Here is a 17,172-nt window from a genome sequence, read left to right on the forward strand (position 1 = left end):
GCCAGTGCCAGAAACATGGAGATGCATGCCCGTTTTCGACGCCCGTTCCAGTGTACGCCTAGAGCGCCGACGCTGGGCGCGTACGCCCAGGAAGGGTCCTTGGAATTGGCGCTTAAGGCAGCAAAAAAACAAAACAAATCCTACGGGACTCCGCGTATACATTATAATGCACATCTGTTTTTTTTAAAGGACTTTTTCAAAAAACGCGCAATTTATGCAGCCTAAATTCGCTTCGAAATTGGCAAAGTATTCCCCGTTCTACCGCTCAGTCACTTCTTCAAAAACTTAGCGAAAAGAGTGCTACGAGCATCCTTCCAAGTTGGTTGCTTTGTTTAAATCGGCTTTCTGGTCCTGGTGGCTAAGTGACAGCCCCTTTTCTTGCACTCACTATCGCATTATAGGTCCGTTCGATTCGCCTGCACTCCCTGCACCAGTTCTGTAAAGTTCCGCAGCGGTGCCGTGGCGGTGCCGCCAGCGTGTAGCGCCAGTTCGAGCAGTTCAAGTGCTGCCTACTCCCAAAACGAATGGTCGAGTGCAGCACATCGCAGCGAAGTGTTGCCATCGTCTCGGCGACAATCAAAACGAAATCCTCTGAAACGGCAGAAGAGGCGGCTATAGCCCTCGCCCTAGCACATACCCAAGGGAGCATCATCCTCAGCGATTCCAAAATGGGTATCAATAATTTCGCTAAAGGGCGAATTACAAACACCTCCCTTAGAATCCTTAACGCAACCAAATTCTCACCAAATTATTCCGAATTGATATGGGTCCCAGCCCATTCGGGGAATCCGGGGAACGAGGCAGCCCACAATAAAGCCCGAGGTTTCGTCGACCGGGCAGTGGATGAGTCTGGCTCCCTGAATTTCACGAAGGACTCAATGATCACATATCATGATCTCACCAATCATTTTAAACTAGAGAGGAGAATTTTCCCCCCTCCAGACAAAAGACTTATTAAAGAACAAGAGGTTACGTGGCGTCGTCTACAGACGAGATCGATACGCACCCCATCACTCCTCGCGCACATTTATCCAGATCTTTACAACCCAAACTGCAAACACTGTGGCCAACGTGCTACCTACGATCACATCCTGTGGGACTGCAAAATAGAGCCACCTCCGGGTGATCTAGTTACAGCTCCTTCTCTCGAGCGGTGGGAGACCGTGCTGGCTAGCTCTGACCCCAGAACGCAAGTTTTGGCGGTGGAGTGGGCTGACAAAGTCGTCGAGGGCTATGTACTCTCGACCACTTAACGCGACCTCTTGCCAAGCTCTTCCTGGCGAATAAAATGTTTTACAATCAATGCCATGAATCAGCCTCGACGCAACCTCGCGGCAGCTAAGCGAAACGCACGTGTGTTCTTTTACTGAACACGACTGAGGTGTGCGCGCGCAGACTTGCATGCTGAGCGGTTGTTGCAACAACATGCATCATGCGCTGCATGCACGTGTTTACTTTTTAGTTAACATAACCGGCTTCGACTACTAATATAACTTTATTAGTAGAAAGGAAAGACGCCGGTTACGGGTCCGTCGAGAGCACGATGGTCGAGAGATGCAAGGTGCTGGCGAGGGCCGCCGTCCCCACATCCGTCGCCGCCTTCTCGGGTAGCCGCTCACGTTCCATGAGAGTCTGACTGACTGAAAAACTTTATTTTCAAAATATATACAGGGAGCTAGTGGTCAGCGGGCCCGTGTGAGGAACTGTTATCATCGACGAGTGGAATAATTTGAGTGTATCCGCCGTTTATCGCAAAGCGCAAGCCATCGTCGCGCAAGCCGTCGTCTGCTTCCATGGCGGCTGCAGCTGCACCGTTTCGGCACCGACCATTGAGGAGGTGCACAGTTTTCCTACACTTTCCTGAACAAGACCTGCACAACGTCTGCACTTTTTTGAAACGAATAGCGTCGTGCAGACGGCGCCATGATGCTGCGTGTTTCCGAAGGCATAGAAACCCTTAGCGCAGAGCATTGAAAAAGGTGGTAAAGAAGGAACTGCTGGGCATATACAGCTGCAAAATTTTTTACGTCCGTTCATGGAGAACACTGAAACTTCAGATATACATTTTGACATCCGCCGACAAACCAAGCTTTCGCTTATGTCCCTAAAATTCTGAGTGTAATTTGGAAGATATTGCCCTATATACGTAAGTATATCCCGAAATCTCGCGCAAGTGTTTAACGTTTTTTTTTTTAATCTATCGTTGACCTACCTGCTCCCGAAAGTGGATATCATTTGAAATCTAGGGATCGAATAGACTTAAATACACCTTTAAATATATTTTTGTTCTCACTGCGCCGACGATGTCGCATACTTGTCGGCATATCGGGCATGAAAACTCTCGGATTGAATATCAGCAAAACATCCTTATTTTTGTTGATATTGATCCTCTTCCTGAGCTTCCGCGTTACCACACAGGCGCAAGGGCCTGCAGCACACCAGTAGAGCACACCTGTCGGTTTGCACTATCACCATGGAGTGCTTTATGCACGAAGTTCATTACGATGTCTGAATTTTTATATGCTTCGATTTCTCGAATCATGTCAAGCCATAGGTCCGACGTTATGAGGTGCAGTATCCAATATGCCAATAATTCATCTGTAGAGAAAAAAATAAGCTGAAAACAAGGTACAAAGAAGGCAAGAGAAAACGAGAAAACACCGAATTTGCTCCTAAAGTAAAAAAAAAAAAATGGAGGGGGGAGGGCTAAGAAAAGAATCATCTGATCATTAATCCTGATGTCTCAGCATTGTAATGTATTTTAGGCTGATGCTTCCTTTGTAAACCTCAGTGGGGGCCCCGCATAAGTAGTAGTAGTTAATTAAAAAAAAAAGTTAAGGAAAAGAATGTTGCCGGCCGCGACAATTGCTACCTAATATCCTTAGCACCGGAGCTGCAGCTGCCGAAGGTGAAAGGAAGGGAGAGGATAACTAGGAGAAGTATAGAGGGGAGCGATAGCAGAAAGGACAGGGGAGAGCTTTGTACACTATTTACAAAATACAAAAATACCACCAAAGGCCGCAGAAAGCCTGGTCAAAGCAGTCGCACTAGGGAAAAGCCTACTTCCAGAGCAAAAATGTTCATTTCGCTTTGGATTTAGCAGTTCGATATCTGTACGAGCACGAGGAATAACTGCTATTTTTTTAATGTACACAAACTATTCACCATAATTTCACGTTGCAGGCTCGAAATTTTCGAAAATTGCTTGATGTAAGCCGAAATATACACAAGTGAAATTTGAGTGTTATCAGGTGACGGTGCTCGGGACTGCTCCGTGTTCTTTGACTCTCAGTACTTTTTCGGATAAAAGAGGTTAAGGAGTTCAGCATAATTGTACGTTATTTGGTCAACGAAGTAAGTATTATTGTCTGTGCGCCGAATTTGAAGACCGTCAATTGAGCGGATCGTTTAACATGATGAGTGATTAAAACTTCTCATTCAAGAAAAGCAAAAATAAAATAGATCGACGCTTTCCTCTGCCAAAGCTCAACTAGTTTCGTAAAAAAGAACAAAAACCAAGTTTTGCAAAGGTACGAACAAACCGCAGCATCGTGGACTGTCAGTTAACTCCCGCACGTTTTACCGCAGTCAAACTGCCGCCTAGATTCGCGGTCCAATGAAAAGCGAATAAATTATTATTGTTTTTGTCCCATTGGCCAATGATGCCCACGTGACACTGAGGCAACTTGGGTGCCGCCATATTGGTTTGTAGCGCCGCCGCGCCGCTGCGAGTGTGCGTGTCTATCGTTTGATTTCATTTCGCGGTGCGGTATCCCCAGCTATCGTCGGTGGTGCTGAAAAGAACCACTTGCTGCTGCTGTGTTTTTCGGCAGAAATTTGCGGTTACCCCTTTTTGTGCTGCCTCGTTGTTTGCCCTGGAGTCGGCTCTGTTCCCTCGGTTGTTTGCGGAGGAATCACGAAGGTGTCTCGCTGGATACCGACGCTAGTCCGCGGCTGCTGCTTTGACAACGGCCATGCCAGTCCGTAAACAAGGTGGTAAGATCATTTCAGTTGTAGGCTTAATTTTCTCCTTAATTAATCGTGCCCCCGGTCTCTGAGAGCAGGGCGCCGTCCGACTGACTTCGCCGAAGAGCTTTGCGGGTTTTCGCTTCCCTCTCCCGCCTTGAGTCCTCGATTTGTCACTCCCCAGGAAAAAAGCAAAAAAAGAAAAGGGAAACACGCTTCCGTGCCGCAGGATTTGTTGTGCTCTGCTCGGAGGAGGAGGCTGCGTGGTTTGTGCCGTGTTTTGACCTGTGTCTCTACGATGCACCTCGGCAGTGAGGCTCTCTTGTGTGCGCGATACCACTGCAGAGCCAGCGGATAACAGCCGACGGCCAGCGAACATGGGTCAGTAGCGGCGGAATGCACGGCGCACGCACGCCCGCGATTGCAGCCACCGAATCCGCGGCTCGAGCAGTGGTTGCGCGCCTCGAGGCTGCGGCTTATCGCTGACTGACGCTGCTCCGATTCGCTGCTACTCTGTCGCATCACCTGCGCTCCGCCGGGCAGGTGGTAGTGATAGCGGCGGCTGGGATGAAGATAGGTGCGCTTGAAGCGCGACTAATCGGTCGCGCACGGCCCTTGACGTACGCGGTGGGCGCGCCGCCGCCGACGTTCCGGGTTGCAGTAGTGCACCGGTTCTTAACGTTTCTATTGTCCAGGGGTGTTAAAAAGGAAATGATTCGGCTTATTTTTTATTCTTCTCCTTGTTGGTGGGCTTACTGTGAAATTGTACGCGCTTAGGGGGCGATGTTAGCAAACCGCGAGCTGCCGATCGAATGACAATGACGCATGCGGATCGGAGCAGGTGTCAGGGGTTTTTCGGGCGCCGCAGTAGGCTGTACTGCTTGGTCGAAAAGGCTGTTCCAATTTGCCAAATAAGCGTTTTAGTGATAGGAAACGCAGATAAAATACGTCATATTTGCCAGATTGCTGCTAGAAGCGTTATAGAAATTCACCCTTGTAGGGTGGTGGCAGCTCTCGCACGTCACATCACAGGTCAGGAGTTGAGAAACTGACGGGTGGTAACTTTGACAGCTGCAGATAATTGCACTCTCGCATACAGCCCATTATACGTGTGACGTGCAAGCTATTTGCGTGTGGGTGGCTATTTCTTTTCATTAGTTTATAAACAGTCGAGAAAGAGAACACCTTAGTTGTTTTGGCGAGGATCCGATTTCTTGATGAATACTTACCTTGCGCGTTTATTATTATTATTATCTTTTTGCGTAGCGCTTGTTCAGTTACTATTACTTGTCGTCTTTGTTTAATGGTGACTAGTTTCTTCTTCTGGAAAGTGTGAACTTCCATATTGGAGTGGTCATTGTCATTTTTCTGTGACAGACACAGGGACTAGCTGAGCCTTCGGATACCGGGAAGGCGGTTAAGAAGAAATGCAATTGCTGTAGCAGGAATTTCGGCGTTCCAAACATATTGTATGTGTTGATAATAGCTGCCTATCGGTTCCTTAAACAAACTCGCTGTGCTGATGCATGGAGGCGGATTTACGAGGAGGCGGGGTAGGAATGTTACGATAGCTCTCGGTAAGCAAAAACATTTTGTTGAAAAACCGCATTGATACCCATTTTTTCGAGAAAGTAAGTTCAGAAAATACACTTAAGGACGGCGAAATTCGCATTTCTTAACAATTTTAATTGTTGCGCTACTTGTCCATATATACTTTCCTCGGTTTTTAAGTCCCATTGATAGACATTTCGTACTGAAGCTAAGATTTATGTATGTAGTCAAACTTCAGTGTCTCAGCATACAGCCATATTGTGAACTTGTTTTTTTTTTCACATGTGTTTGCATTAAAACCCCTATATGGCACGGTGTTGCTCCCAACCGTTATTAGAGAATTGAAAGATTAGGTATATATTTGTCGATATAGCTTTTTTTTTGCTCAAGAGAAGTGCAAAATTTGTTTCAGTATCGTTAATTTTTTAACGCATAATTTGACATCACATGTTCCTGTAGCAAGTTTTTGTGATCCAAGTCGCAAGGGATTGACAGAGAATGAGAGAGAGTGGAGATGGGAGTTAGCCTTGATGCAGTAATAAAATGACTTGTAGGTGCCTAGCTGTGAGCTTGGAGGTCAACCGGTAAGTGCATGCACTGGGGCAAAGCAGTGCATGTGCACCAAAAAGCATTAAAGTCAGGCATCTAATTCACCGTAATGCCCTTTACTGTGTTCTGGGCTCGACCAGCATCCGTGAGTCTGGTCTGGAGAGGGGTGGAAGGTGAGGTGATCTCAATGGTTGTTTGAAGTGTGGCCATCTTGACCATGTAGCAAGAATAGTTTAAAGGACGTGAGTGGTTCCACAGTACTGCAGAGAGAGCATTTTAGGCTTCCGTTGTGTCCAATCCTGTGACGGTAACATCTCGTGTATGCGACACTAAGCCCTCACCAGCAGATTAGAATTTTAGAATATTTGGTGAGTTTGTTACCACTTCATGTACATCTTTTTTAGACCTGCAACAAAAGTAACTTGTGTAAGACATGCCATGACAAATATTTTTACAAGCACCCTCTATATTTTGACTGTACTTAATATCTTAATACCTAGTGTACTAATATATATATATATTTTTTCTATTTTTTAGAGGCCCATAGGGCTCTAGAGCTGCTGGAGGAATACCACAGCAAGCTGAGCAAGCCACAGGACAAGCAGCTGCGCAATGCCATTGAACGTGTGATCCGCATCTTCAAGAGCCGGCTGTTCCAGGCTTTGCTGGGTAGGCGACCTTACTGTCTTCGTTCTTTTAAGTTCTGGTTATGTCTGATGTGTGAAAAGAGAGCTTGCTTGTTTGCTCACTGTGTTCATTCACATGGACGATGTGCTTTTTTACGGTGTGTGTATGATGGTGACATCACCAATTTGGAATGCTTCCTGCTATTGTTCTCACGAGGCCACTCAAAATGCACTTTGGATCCTAACCAGATGCTTAGCCTGGCACCCACACAGAAACACACTTGACAAACGCACATTGATGTTCATCTGGAAGTTTCCTCTGAAACAGTTTTTTTTAGGAAGAGCTCAATGCCTTGCTACTTTCATAATGTAATTGTTGTTACCGAGTGCAGTTTAAAGATGTCAAAAATTAAATGTCATAAATTGAAAATTAGACTGCTTCATTGCAACATAACGAGAAAGTTATACATCTGCGCACTTACTTCAGTAAAAAGTTGCGCGTTCTTCAAGAATTCCGAAACTCTTTGCCATATCCTGCAAAGAGATGGACAGCTGGCCTGTACCTTGTGCTGTTGCGTCAAGTTCCTTGTGAGACCCTGTACGAGGCTGTGTACCTGCAGCTTGTGGAACCAGGTTCATTGACTGGCTGGAAGCTTGGGTAAAGTAGTGGCACTCCTGAGATCTTAAAGGGGCTCTGAAAGGGGCTCTCAGTAATGTTGTGGTATGCCTAGGATGTTAAACAACGCTGCTTCACAAATATCCTCCAGAAAGAATTTTTTAAGTGCATTTTGGAAGGTGAGTTATCTGTAGTTAAAATTTGAATTTCTGCGTTTTTGCGCCTTTCTCCTCTCGTCACTTTTGCACACTGAAATGTCGGTGCTCTCCAGCCGGCCCCACCCACACGGCCCCTCCGCCGGCTGCCGACGTGCGTGGGAGTTCCTCAGTGGGGGGAGGTGCGGAGCTTCCGGCTACGGCTATAGTAGCTGTGTGATGTCAGAAAGAGTTGGCACGGTGAACAACGATGCCCTCCGCTGCTGACGTAATGAGCGCTGCATGGCGCATTGCGCGCATATTCGGGCGAAAGACCGGCACCGATGGTCATCACGAGGTGTAGAAGCGTGAATTTTTAAAAATATATGTTCGGCTCGCTTTTGAGGCCTTGTACACGGCATGAACGCTCTATGGCCCATACTCTACATAATGCAAGCGTATTATAGCCAACCTCACTCTTTTCAAGGACTCTTTGAAGGAATGTGTTGAGTGCACTCTACTACATCTTGCAGTTTGAGGTAGCTGACACACCTTGGGTTTAACTAAATGCTCCAGACCAGTGAACTGCTCTTGTCGTGTGTGGAGTCATGTAATCGGGAATCATATCCCAACTTTGATCCCTCGAGGGACTCGAAAATCTCGCCAGTTTGCTTAAGCAGTGGAGCAGTCATGGCTCTCAGTTGTGATGAAAAGTACAGTGGCACAGCTGTACTGTCTGCAGTCATGAAATAGAGAGTCTGAATCTTGCTGCAGTTGCGTAAACTGCTTGTTTGAACTAAATGTTCAACACATTGTCATATTGTCACACATTGTCATCATTGTCAGATTGTCATATTGTCATATTGTCACATATTGTCATCATTTTAATAAAATATGTCTGGAAATGTAATTTTTCTTATTAGCAAGAAGAACCAGCTATTTGGTCACTGCTTCTGAGTGTAGCTGCGACGCAACTGTAGTGACATCCAAGTTGTTTTGACGTTACGAGTGAATGTTCAGGAACTGGCATGCCTTTGAGTCTGGTAGTGCAGCAGAACTGTCTGTTGCCAAATTGAACATGCTTTTGTAGCTTTGTGGGCCCAACTTTACGGTTGGTCCAATGACGCTTTGCGGTGTACCTGAGGGCAACATCTGCTTTTCGCTGCTTGAACCAATCATTGAGCTCCTTGAGGGATCAATCCATTTTATGGTAGAAGTAAAAAATGGCTCCTGATGCTAGCTGCTTTAGCTGTGGCATTCTGTATTTGAGGATACTTTCTTTGCAAATTGCACAGCAATTGTTCATAGGTGAGCTATAAACATTGTACCATTTGCTTCTTTAGGCATAGAGAACACAGTTTTCTCTTGCTGAATGCAGAAATAAAATGAAAGGCAGAAGCTTCTGTGGCTAAGTGGTTACAGTGCTTGGCTTCTGACCTTCTGTGGGTTTCATCCTGGTTGCAGCGGCCACATTTCGATGGTGGCGAAATGCTCCAGGCCCGTGTACCGTGTGATGTCAGTGCACATCAAAGAACTCCAGGAAGTTGAAATTATCCAGAGCCCTCCACCACGGCGTCCCTCATAGCCAGCGTCGTCTTGGGGCGGTAAACCCCATAAAACCAAAACGAGCAAAATTTAGAGGCATAACACACCTTGTAATTGACAAAAGAAATAATATGGCACATCCAAAAGGGAAATTCAATGATGTTTCGGCTCCCACATGAGAGCATCGTTTGTAGTGAAGACAGAGTGAAAAGGTATCACTAAGTACAGTGCATGTTGTGGATCGGTAGCGCGTCCCCGACTTTTCGAAAGGGAACGTTATCGCATGCAGGTTGGAACAAAGAGATCAAACAAAACAAAACAAAGCTGTATTTATAAATTAAAGGAAACGAGCCAATAAGAAAGGAAAACACCAAGAAAAACACACACTCAACAGGCATACAACACTAGAGAATAAAGGAAAGTGTTCACCAGGTACTGAGCATCCCAGGTGAAGCGGGGATGTCTTGCAGACAGGGTGGACGTGGGTGGTTGCAGTGGGACTCTGTTGATGTTGCTTCAATTTATCGCTGTGATATCGGGCTAACGTTTTTGACTGCATCGCCGGTGCTATGCAGAAGAAAGCGGCGGAAGAGAGCCAGGTAGTGGTAGGAGCGGAGGGGAACACAGGGAGACGCCGGTGGACTTCCATCAGCAGCCCAAAAAACTTGGCATCAGCAGAAGGAACAAGCGTATCCAGTTCCCATCGACAGCGTCACGAAATGCCGGAGGCTTAAAGCAGGCTAATCCAAGAGTGTCTTACGGCAACACGGACCCTCAGTCCATCGGCTGCCGAGAATGCAGGAGGCTTGCATCGGTGATCCAAGGGAGATCCACGGCAGCGCGGACCCAACATCCGACGGCTGCCACCTCCACACTTGAATGACCCGATCTCCACTGCCCTGTCTTCCTTTACACCTCGGTTTTCTGACATGTCAGCTCTCTGCTCCTCGTGCTCGCCACGCTCTTTGTCGCCGTTGCCTCGCACACACCCTTCGCACGCACACACGTGCAATGCTGGGCTCGCCACGGTCTTTGTCGCCGTTGCCTCGCACACTCTCTTTGCATGCGCACACACGCAACGCTGGGCTGGCCTGCGCAGCGCTTCGCTGTACGACGCACCACTGTCGACGCAGCACGTTCAAAAATCCTCCGAAGATTTGTTGTGCATCTCACAATGCCCCCCTTCGAAAAAGTTTTTTCCACATAGAAAAAACTGCCGTTGGTGCACACAACACTTATGTTCATGTGGTAAACGGACAGGTTACACGCCGTTGAAGTCACCAAAGGCACTTTACACAGTGACACAAGGAGGCACATAGTGACGCACACAGAAAGAACATGGGGTCAAACATACATCTGGAAAAAGGGACAATAAAAACCGTACAAAACATCAGACACAAACTTTAAACATGTCTGCATCATAAAGGTGAAAATTCACACAGTGAACAACTCATAACCGAAAAACGCAGAGAAATAAACAACTCGTAGGCACTCCTAAACTACATTTGCACAGGTAGCCATTACAAACACTCCGGATAGTAGCACTGTACATAGGGCATTACCCTCCGGTAATCTGGAAACGACTCATGCAATCAGCACCCATGTTTTCGGACCTGTCACCTTCTTCAAGTACGACAAAAGATGACGCCTGCAAGGTCTCTTGGGGGGCACGCTTTTCGTTTCGCTTAAGCATATTGGTGTGGAAGAGCTTCTTAGTGTGGCCCAAGTCAATCCAGTAATCCACATCGTTCTTTTTGCCACAGATCACAAAAGGACCTTTCCGCTGCATTAGCAGTTTATTGTGGCTGCTCGGCAAAAGAATGAGAGCACGATCTCCAACCATTAAATGCCGCTTCTTGCTGTTTCTATCATAGTATTTCTTGTGAGACTGTTGGGCACGCAACAAATTTTGATGTGCCGCTCTCACAGTTTGCTCGAGACGTTCTCTTAGATCGAGAACGTAACCATAGGTCGTCTTCGTGTCTTCTCCCAGCTCTTCCCTGGTCCAGAGCTCTCTGCGAGCGGTCCTCGCACGTGACGTCCAAATATCAACTCAAATGAAGAAAACCCTAGACTCGCCTGCGGCACCTCTCTATATGCGAACAGAAGCGGAGCGATATAATGATCCCAGGTTTTGGACTGCTCCTGACTGAGCTTCTGCAGCATCTGCTTGAGTATGCCGTTAAATTTCTCCACCATCCCATTGCACATTGGATGGTAAGGGGTCGTGCTGAGATGTTTCACTGCCAAGAGATCATTGAGCTCTCTCATCATTTCGGAAGTGAAACAGGAGCCCTCGTCACAAAGGATCTCTCTCGGAAAATCTATTCGCGAAAACATCACCAGACTCTCTGCCAGAATCGCTGAATCTATCTTTGGCAGAGCCATGGCGTCGGGATACCGCGTGCCAAGATCGACGAGAGTGAGAATATATCTATTGCCTTTCACTGATGTGGGTGACAGTGGATCGACAATATCAACAGCGAGCCGGTCAAATGGAGTGTCGATAAGAGGCATGCGTCCCAACAAAGCTTTCTCTACTTTGCCTTTCAGGCACATCCTTTGACAGGAGTCGCACAACCTGACATACCTCTTAATCTCCTTCTGCACTCCCGGCCAGTAGAATTCTTCCAGAACTCGATCTGTAGACTTCTTAATGCCCTGATGTCCCGCCAACGGGCTATCGTGGGCAAGCCTTAACACCTGTGATCAGCAAGACTTTGGAAGTACTACCTGCCGAACCTCTCTGCCAGAGGTGAGATGAAGAGGCGGTACAGCAAACACTGAATACGAGTGCAAAGGGCCGTGCTTGCCATGGAACACCTTCCCTACTTTCATCCAACACGCCTTCAGTGACTCATCGTCTCTTTGCTCTGTTGCTAACATTTCCTTGGTGAACCTCATGGGACCAACGCTTAAAGCAGTACTTTCCCTCATTCGTCCAGAAACTTCCGTTCCAGCCAACACAAATTTTGGGCCCTCGCCCTCACCATTTTCACTGGCGACCTCGTCATTGACTATGCCAGGACATAATTTAGCAACGCCCTCCAGTTTCTTCCAATTAATGTCAGGATTTGACGGCTTACGAGCCTCCGATGTATTTCTAATTATGGCATCGTACAACGGTGTCTCCATGCATTTCACCATGGCCGTGCCAGCGAGATAAGGGGAAGCGATATAGACATCTGCCTCGGGAACTTCCAGACTACTGCCATCAATCAAGAACACCGTAGATCTCGAATCGGTGAGAGGCGAGTCAGGCACTAAGGCTCTCCGCACCGCCATTGTATTGCTCCCCGTGTCCCGTAAAACACGTACAGGTAGGCCTCGGAGCTCGCCCTCTAGTACAGGCATGTGTTGGGCGTCTGCAGGCTTTTTCCGGACAAGTCCGTCCACCACCTTATCCTCAGCTGGTTCAAGCCTATCTGCTGTTGTGGACGCAGTTTCAGGTGCAACACTCTCTGGCTGAACACAACAGGATGATTGCTTCTGGTTTTCATGCTTTCTTGAGCAGGAACCTACATCATGCCCTGTTTTCCGACATTAAACGCAATAAAACTGTTTTGGCTTAGAGCGACAGTCGGCAGCCTTATGTCCCGGTCGGTTACAAATGAGGCACTTTCCTGACTGTCTACTCGACATCCTTCTCTCTCGGAATGCCCACCTCGAACGATTCTTTGAACGACGACAAGTTGCTTTGCCGCTGGGCCTCTAGAAAATTGTCTGCCGCCTCAGCCATTTTGTTCAGCGTCTTGCACTCTCTTTCTCGAAAAAAAATCGCCAGACGACTATGACAGTTCCTCATGAACTGTCTGGCCACCACCAAGTCACAGAAATCATTGTACGTTGTGGCCGTTCCCGACATCTCGACCCATCGATCGAAAAGGCTGAGCAAGCATGCTGCGTATTGCTTGCCTGTTTCTTTATCTAGCTGCTTACATTCACAAAATCTTTCGCGATAACCCTCTGCTGTGGACCGAAAATGTTGGAGCAGGGCTAGTTTTGCCTTATCATAATCCATTGAATCTGCTGGAGGCAATCGAACACACGGAGAGCCAGCTGTGCCCTTCTGTGATATGCTCAAAACGTTTGAGGTATGCATCTAAGTCATTCCTGCGATCGTCTAAAGGCGGGATCAACTTGTGTGGGCTAACCGCTACTCAGGGCCCCCCACCAGCTTCTGAGAGCCTTATTTGGAGCTGCCATCTATGCTGTTCAGCTTCTGCTAGCGACTTTGCATGCACGCGTTCGGCTTCTGCTAACAACTTTGCATGCTCGCGTTCGGCTTGTGCTTTGCGCTCCTCAGCCTCTGCTTGCGCCTTCGTGTACTCGCATTCGGCTTCTACTAGTGCCTTTTCATGCTCGCATTGAGCCTCGTGTTCGGCTGCACGAACTGCGCATTCCTTCTCTGCTCAGCAGCCACCCACGTGCGCAGCTCGGCGTCTTTCAACCCCAACTCTTTCCCTAGCTCAATTAACTCCTTCAGCGTGCTCATCGTTTCCTTATTCTTAATAAAAATCCCTCAGTATAAGTTAAACGGCTTTTGTCCGGTCGTGGACGCCAATTGTCGCGGATCGGTAGCGCGTCCCCGACTTTCCGAAGGGGAATGCTATTGCGCGCATGTTCGAATAAGAGAAGAGAACAAAGAGATCAAACAAAACAAAACGAAACCGTACTTATAAATTAAATGAAAAGAGCCAATAAGAAAGAAAAACACGAAGAAAAACACAAACTCAACACGCGTACAACACTACAGAACAAAGGAAAGTGTTCACCAGGCACTGAGCGTCCCAGGTGAAGCGGGGATGTCTTGCAGACAGGGCAGTGCGACGACGCGTCGCCGGCGCTACGCCGAAGAAAGTGGCGGAAGGGAGCCAGATGGGTAGGAGCGGAGAGGAACACAAGGAGATGCCGGTGGACTCCCGTCAGCAGCCCGAAGATCTTGACATCAGCAGAAAGAACAAGCGTATCCAGGTCCTGTCGACAGTGTCACGAAATGCCGGAGGCTTAAAGCAGGCTATCCAAGAGTGCCTTACGGCAACACGGACCCTCAGTCCATCAGCTGCCACCTCCACACTTGCAGCGAAAGCAGGAGGCTTGCGTCGGTGATCCAAGGGAGGTCCACGGCAGCGCGGACCCAACGTCCGACGGCTGCCACCTCCACACTTGAATGACCTGATCTCCGCTGCCCTCGATTTTCTGACATGTCAGCTCTCTACTCCTCGTGCTCGCCACGCTCTTTGTCGCCTCGCACACACCCTTCGCATGCGCACATATATTAATTCACATATATTAATTCATCTTTTAGCTTGTGGGTCAGCACACGTGCGTAGCTTGTATGTCATATGGGCTTAACATATATGCTAGAATTTATGGGATTGAAACTTGCTTTTGGGTAGCTGGGATTGGACGGTATCCTGGATGTGTGAGAAGGAATTCCATAAAATCAGTAAAATACCCAGGATAGCTGCAAGCAGGCAAATTGCTTTGTATGTGTTCTGAGCCATGAGCCTGATCTTCTAATTTGCTATAGACTCTTTCTTTTCGACGCAGAAGTGAAGCAGTCGCGGAACATTTTTAAGAAACAGGCTGAACAGAATTGAAATGCACGTAGCGGCTGGTGTGAGCTTATTTACTGAATAGAATATGAATGTTGAATAGTCTGAATTTTCTGAATTTTGAATATTGGTTGCGAAGATTCTCTGGAGTCAAGTACATCCAAGAAAGGCAATCAGCCATTGAATTCGTCTTTAGAAGTAGACTGGATTGCTGGTGCCATGTAGTTCCAGCGTGAAATAAAAGAATCCAAAGCATTTTTTTTAGGGAAAATGATTGTCCATGTGTCTCAGAAAAACTTTGAGGGCAATCATGGAAGGGGTAAATGCATACGCCTCGAGTTCTTCCATTGTCAGACTTTGCAACAATGACTGAGGCGGATAGTCCCATGGCTTCTCTGCGAACCTGTTTGGAGCAAAGGAACTTGCTCAAAAGTGAAGCACATGCTTGAAAGACAGAAACAGAGAAGCTGAGCAAAGTTCTGCCCATTCGTTGGAGACCTTTCTGCCAATCTGGGGTCATTATCAAGGGCAGTGGCACAGACATCCATAGCAAGGTCTATATGCTTGTAAAGAGTGCATTTACATAGAATGAGATCAAGACTACCTTTTGCAGACTCTCATCAAATTCTCCCATGCGGCAGTCTTTGCCTTTTGGGCAATAGACAGGGAAATGGTTTTCTGACCTCCTATCGTTAGTTATGCCTTTCTTAGTGGCTGCTTTTATCTCTGTATGTAACTGAAATTTCAGGAAGGTTTGGTTAGATATTTTTCTCTTTTGTCCTCTACGTGCATTTTTAGTTGAAGATGAGAAGTGTGCCACCTGTCATGGCTAGATGGTCATGATGCAGAATAGCTTAATTTGCATTGCCATGTCAAGTGCACTTTTTCCGCCTTTTCCGCATAATTTTTGGCTCCCATTCTTTGGTTACTAGTTTTGGTTTGTGCCAAACTCGTGCAGTCAGGGTGCCAAAATTATTTGTGAGTAGCAGATGTGAGCTTTTGGTGTTGCAATGTGTTCTACAGTGAAAAATTGTTGCTGGTAATGCAAAGGAGTGTTTCCTTTCTGGTCAATATTTGAGGAAATTTTTTGCATTTAACTGCATTTTTTTTACTGGCAGGCCTAAGATCATTCGCTGAGTATTCTTAGTGTCATTACTTATAGTTTTTGGTTGTGTTTCAAGTGCCCATAAGCAAATTCATGTGGATAAAAACTAATTCTGCTTCCTCCATAGTTGTGTGCCAGACATACCCGTGATACGTACAAGTACCTTACTAATGTTATCAATTTCGTGTGCTGCTGTCTATTGTTTATCGTGTTCAGACTGGAGGGGACAATTAAGCTGCGCCTCAAGGTTATGACGCGATAATGTTAATGGGTTAATGCGCTTATACGTGGAATTGGTCATTCTCTATTTAACATTCACAGATCGCTAGGAGTCCTCATACTACTTCTGGTGCAGGGATGCAGCGGTTAAGTGCTGCTTCACTTCAGTGTACCGTCTTTGCCAAAAGTAACTGATCATCGGGTTCTGCTGCTTAGCCATGTATCTGGGCACGTATGGCAGCCTTTAAGTGCTAAACCTGCATTAAGTTAAGGAGGACCATTGTCCCCACGTTTCGGGACCTTTTGGTCCATATGAGTGCTCCAAGGGCTCCACAGTAGGGCTGAGAAGCAAATGTCGTTGCTCGCTTACTTTTGCTAAAGAGGGTACATGTGGCATGCAATGAAGAGAACACCTGTGTTGTAAAGTATGAACTGAAGCAAGGCACAGATGGTTGTGGACAAGAAGACTTTTTTGTGTTGTGACAATATGCTTGTTGTTCATATGGCATTTAGCCAGAACTTGCAGTTGCATCCTGGTTGACACATTGATGTGTAGTGCAGGAAGTGGCTGGTTTCCTTCTTGGGCCTTTTTTCACTATAGTGTGTTGGCTGGCGTGCGAAAAAAATGGTAATTTATTTTATTTACACATACTGCCAATCCCATCCGGGATTATTGCAGGAAGGGTACATATAAGATTGTTAAAAACCTATAACAATGGGAGAATACATGATGTCATGAAGGTTTTATCAACTGACGATACTGGCATGACCTTAGTGATAGAACTAGAACTTGAAGCACATGCACTTTTTCTGCTAAGATGCTTCAATCCACACGTAAAAATGGCTGAGCAGCTGTACTGGTTTGTTACCTGTTTTCAATAGCTGACACTTGGTTTCTACTGATTTCTAAACATTTTTATTCAACACAAATTGAAATTTGCTGATAATTCAGTTACATTCGCAGGTTGTGGGACGTTATGCCAGGGAAAGTGTGCCCTGTTACAAGCTGTGGAGTCACCACACTGGTGCTCTGTGGTAAAATGGTTTTCACACTGGCGATGCAATGCCTTCCTAAGCGAGGGCAACTGCACACACGTCACCTTCCTGAGGCCAGCGGTGGTGCAGCTTCTGGTTTTGCTTCGGTGCGGAGACGAGGACTGTTTGCTCGGCTGGCACAAACTACGTCCTCTCCTTGCATTTGTTTTTGTTTTCTCATAGTCACAGCCTGAACGGTGTTCATTTTGCATCTGGCAAGATCACAGCTTGTGTTCTGCGGGAAGCCTGAAGTGGCGTCCCACTTTAG

At 46.8% G+C, this 17,172-nt stretch overlaps 1 protein-coding gene across 11 annotated transcripts in view; it reads left to right on the plus strand.

The window, feature by feature from the left end:
• Positions 1-3,688: 3,688 nt before the first annotated feature.
• dlg1 (MAGUK family member discs large 1) overlaps positions 3,689-17,172 on the plus strand; it is a 540,041-nt gene continuing 526,557 nt past the window's right edge. For 2 of the 11 annotated variants that reach the window (XM_077658726.1, XM_077658727.1), the window contains exons 1-2: positions 3,699-4,347; positions 6,604-6,735. In XM_077658726.1, the coding sequence (XP_077514852.1) occupies positions 4,344-4,347; positions 6,604-6,735 (136 nt within the window). In that variant the 5' untranslated portion in view covers positions 3,699-4,343. Of the gene's footprint in view, positions 4,348-6,603; positions 6,736-17,172 lie in introns of all 11 variants that reach the window. The other 9 variants (XM_077658733.1, XM_077658734.1, XM_077658730.1 and 6 more) reach the window with 6 other exon arrangements.

Source organism: Amblyomma americanum, chromosome 3 (genome assembly GCF_052857255.1).
Source record: "Amblyomma americanum isolate KBUSLIRL-KWMA chromosome 3, ASM5285725v1, whole genome shotgun sequence".
Taxonomy (NCBI): Eukaryota; Metazoa; Arthropoda; class Arachnida; order Ixodida; family Ixodidae; genus Amblyomma; species Amblyomma americanum.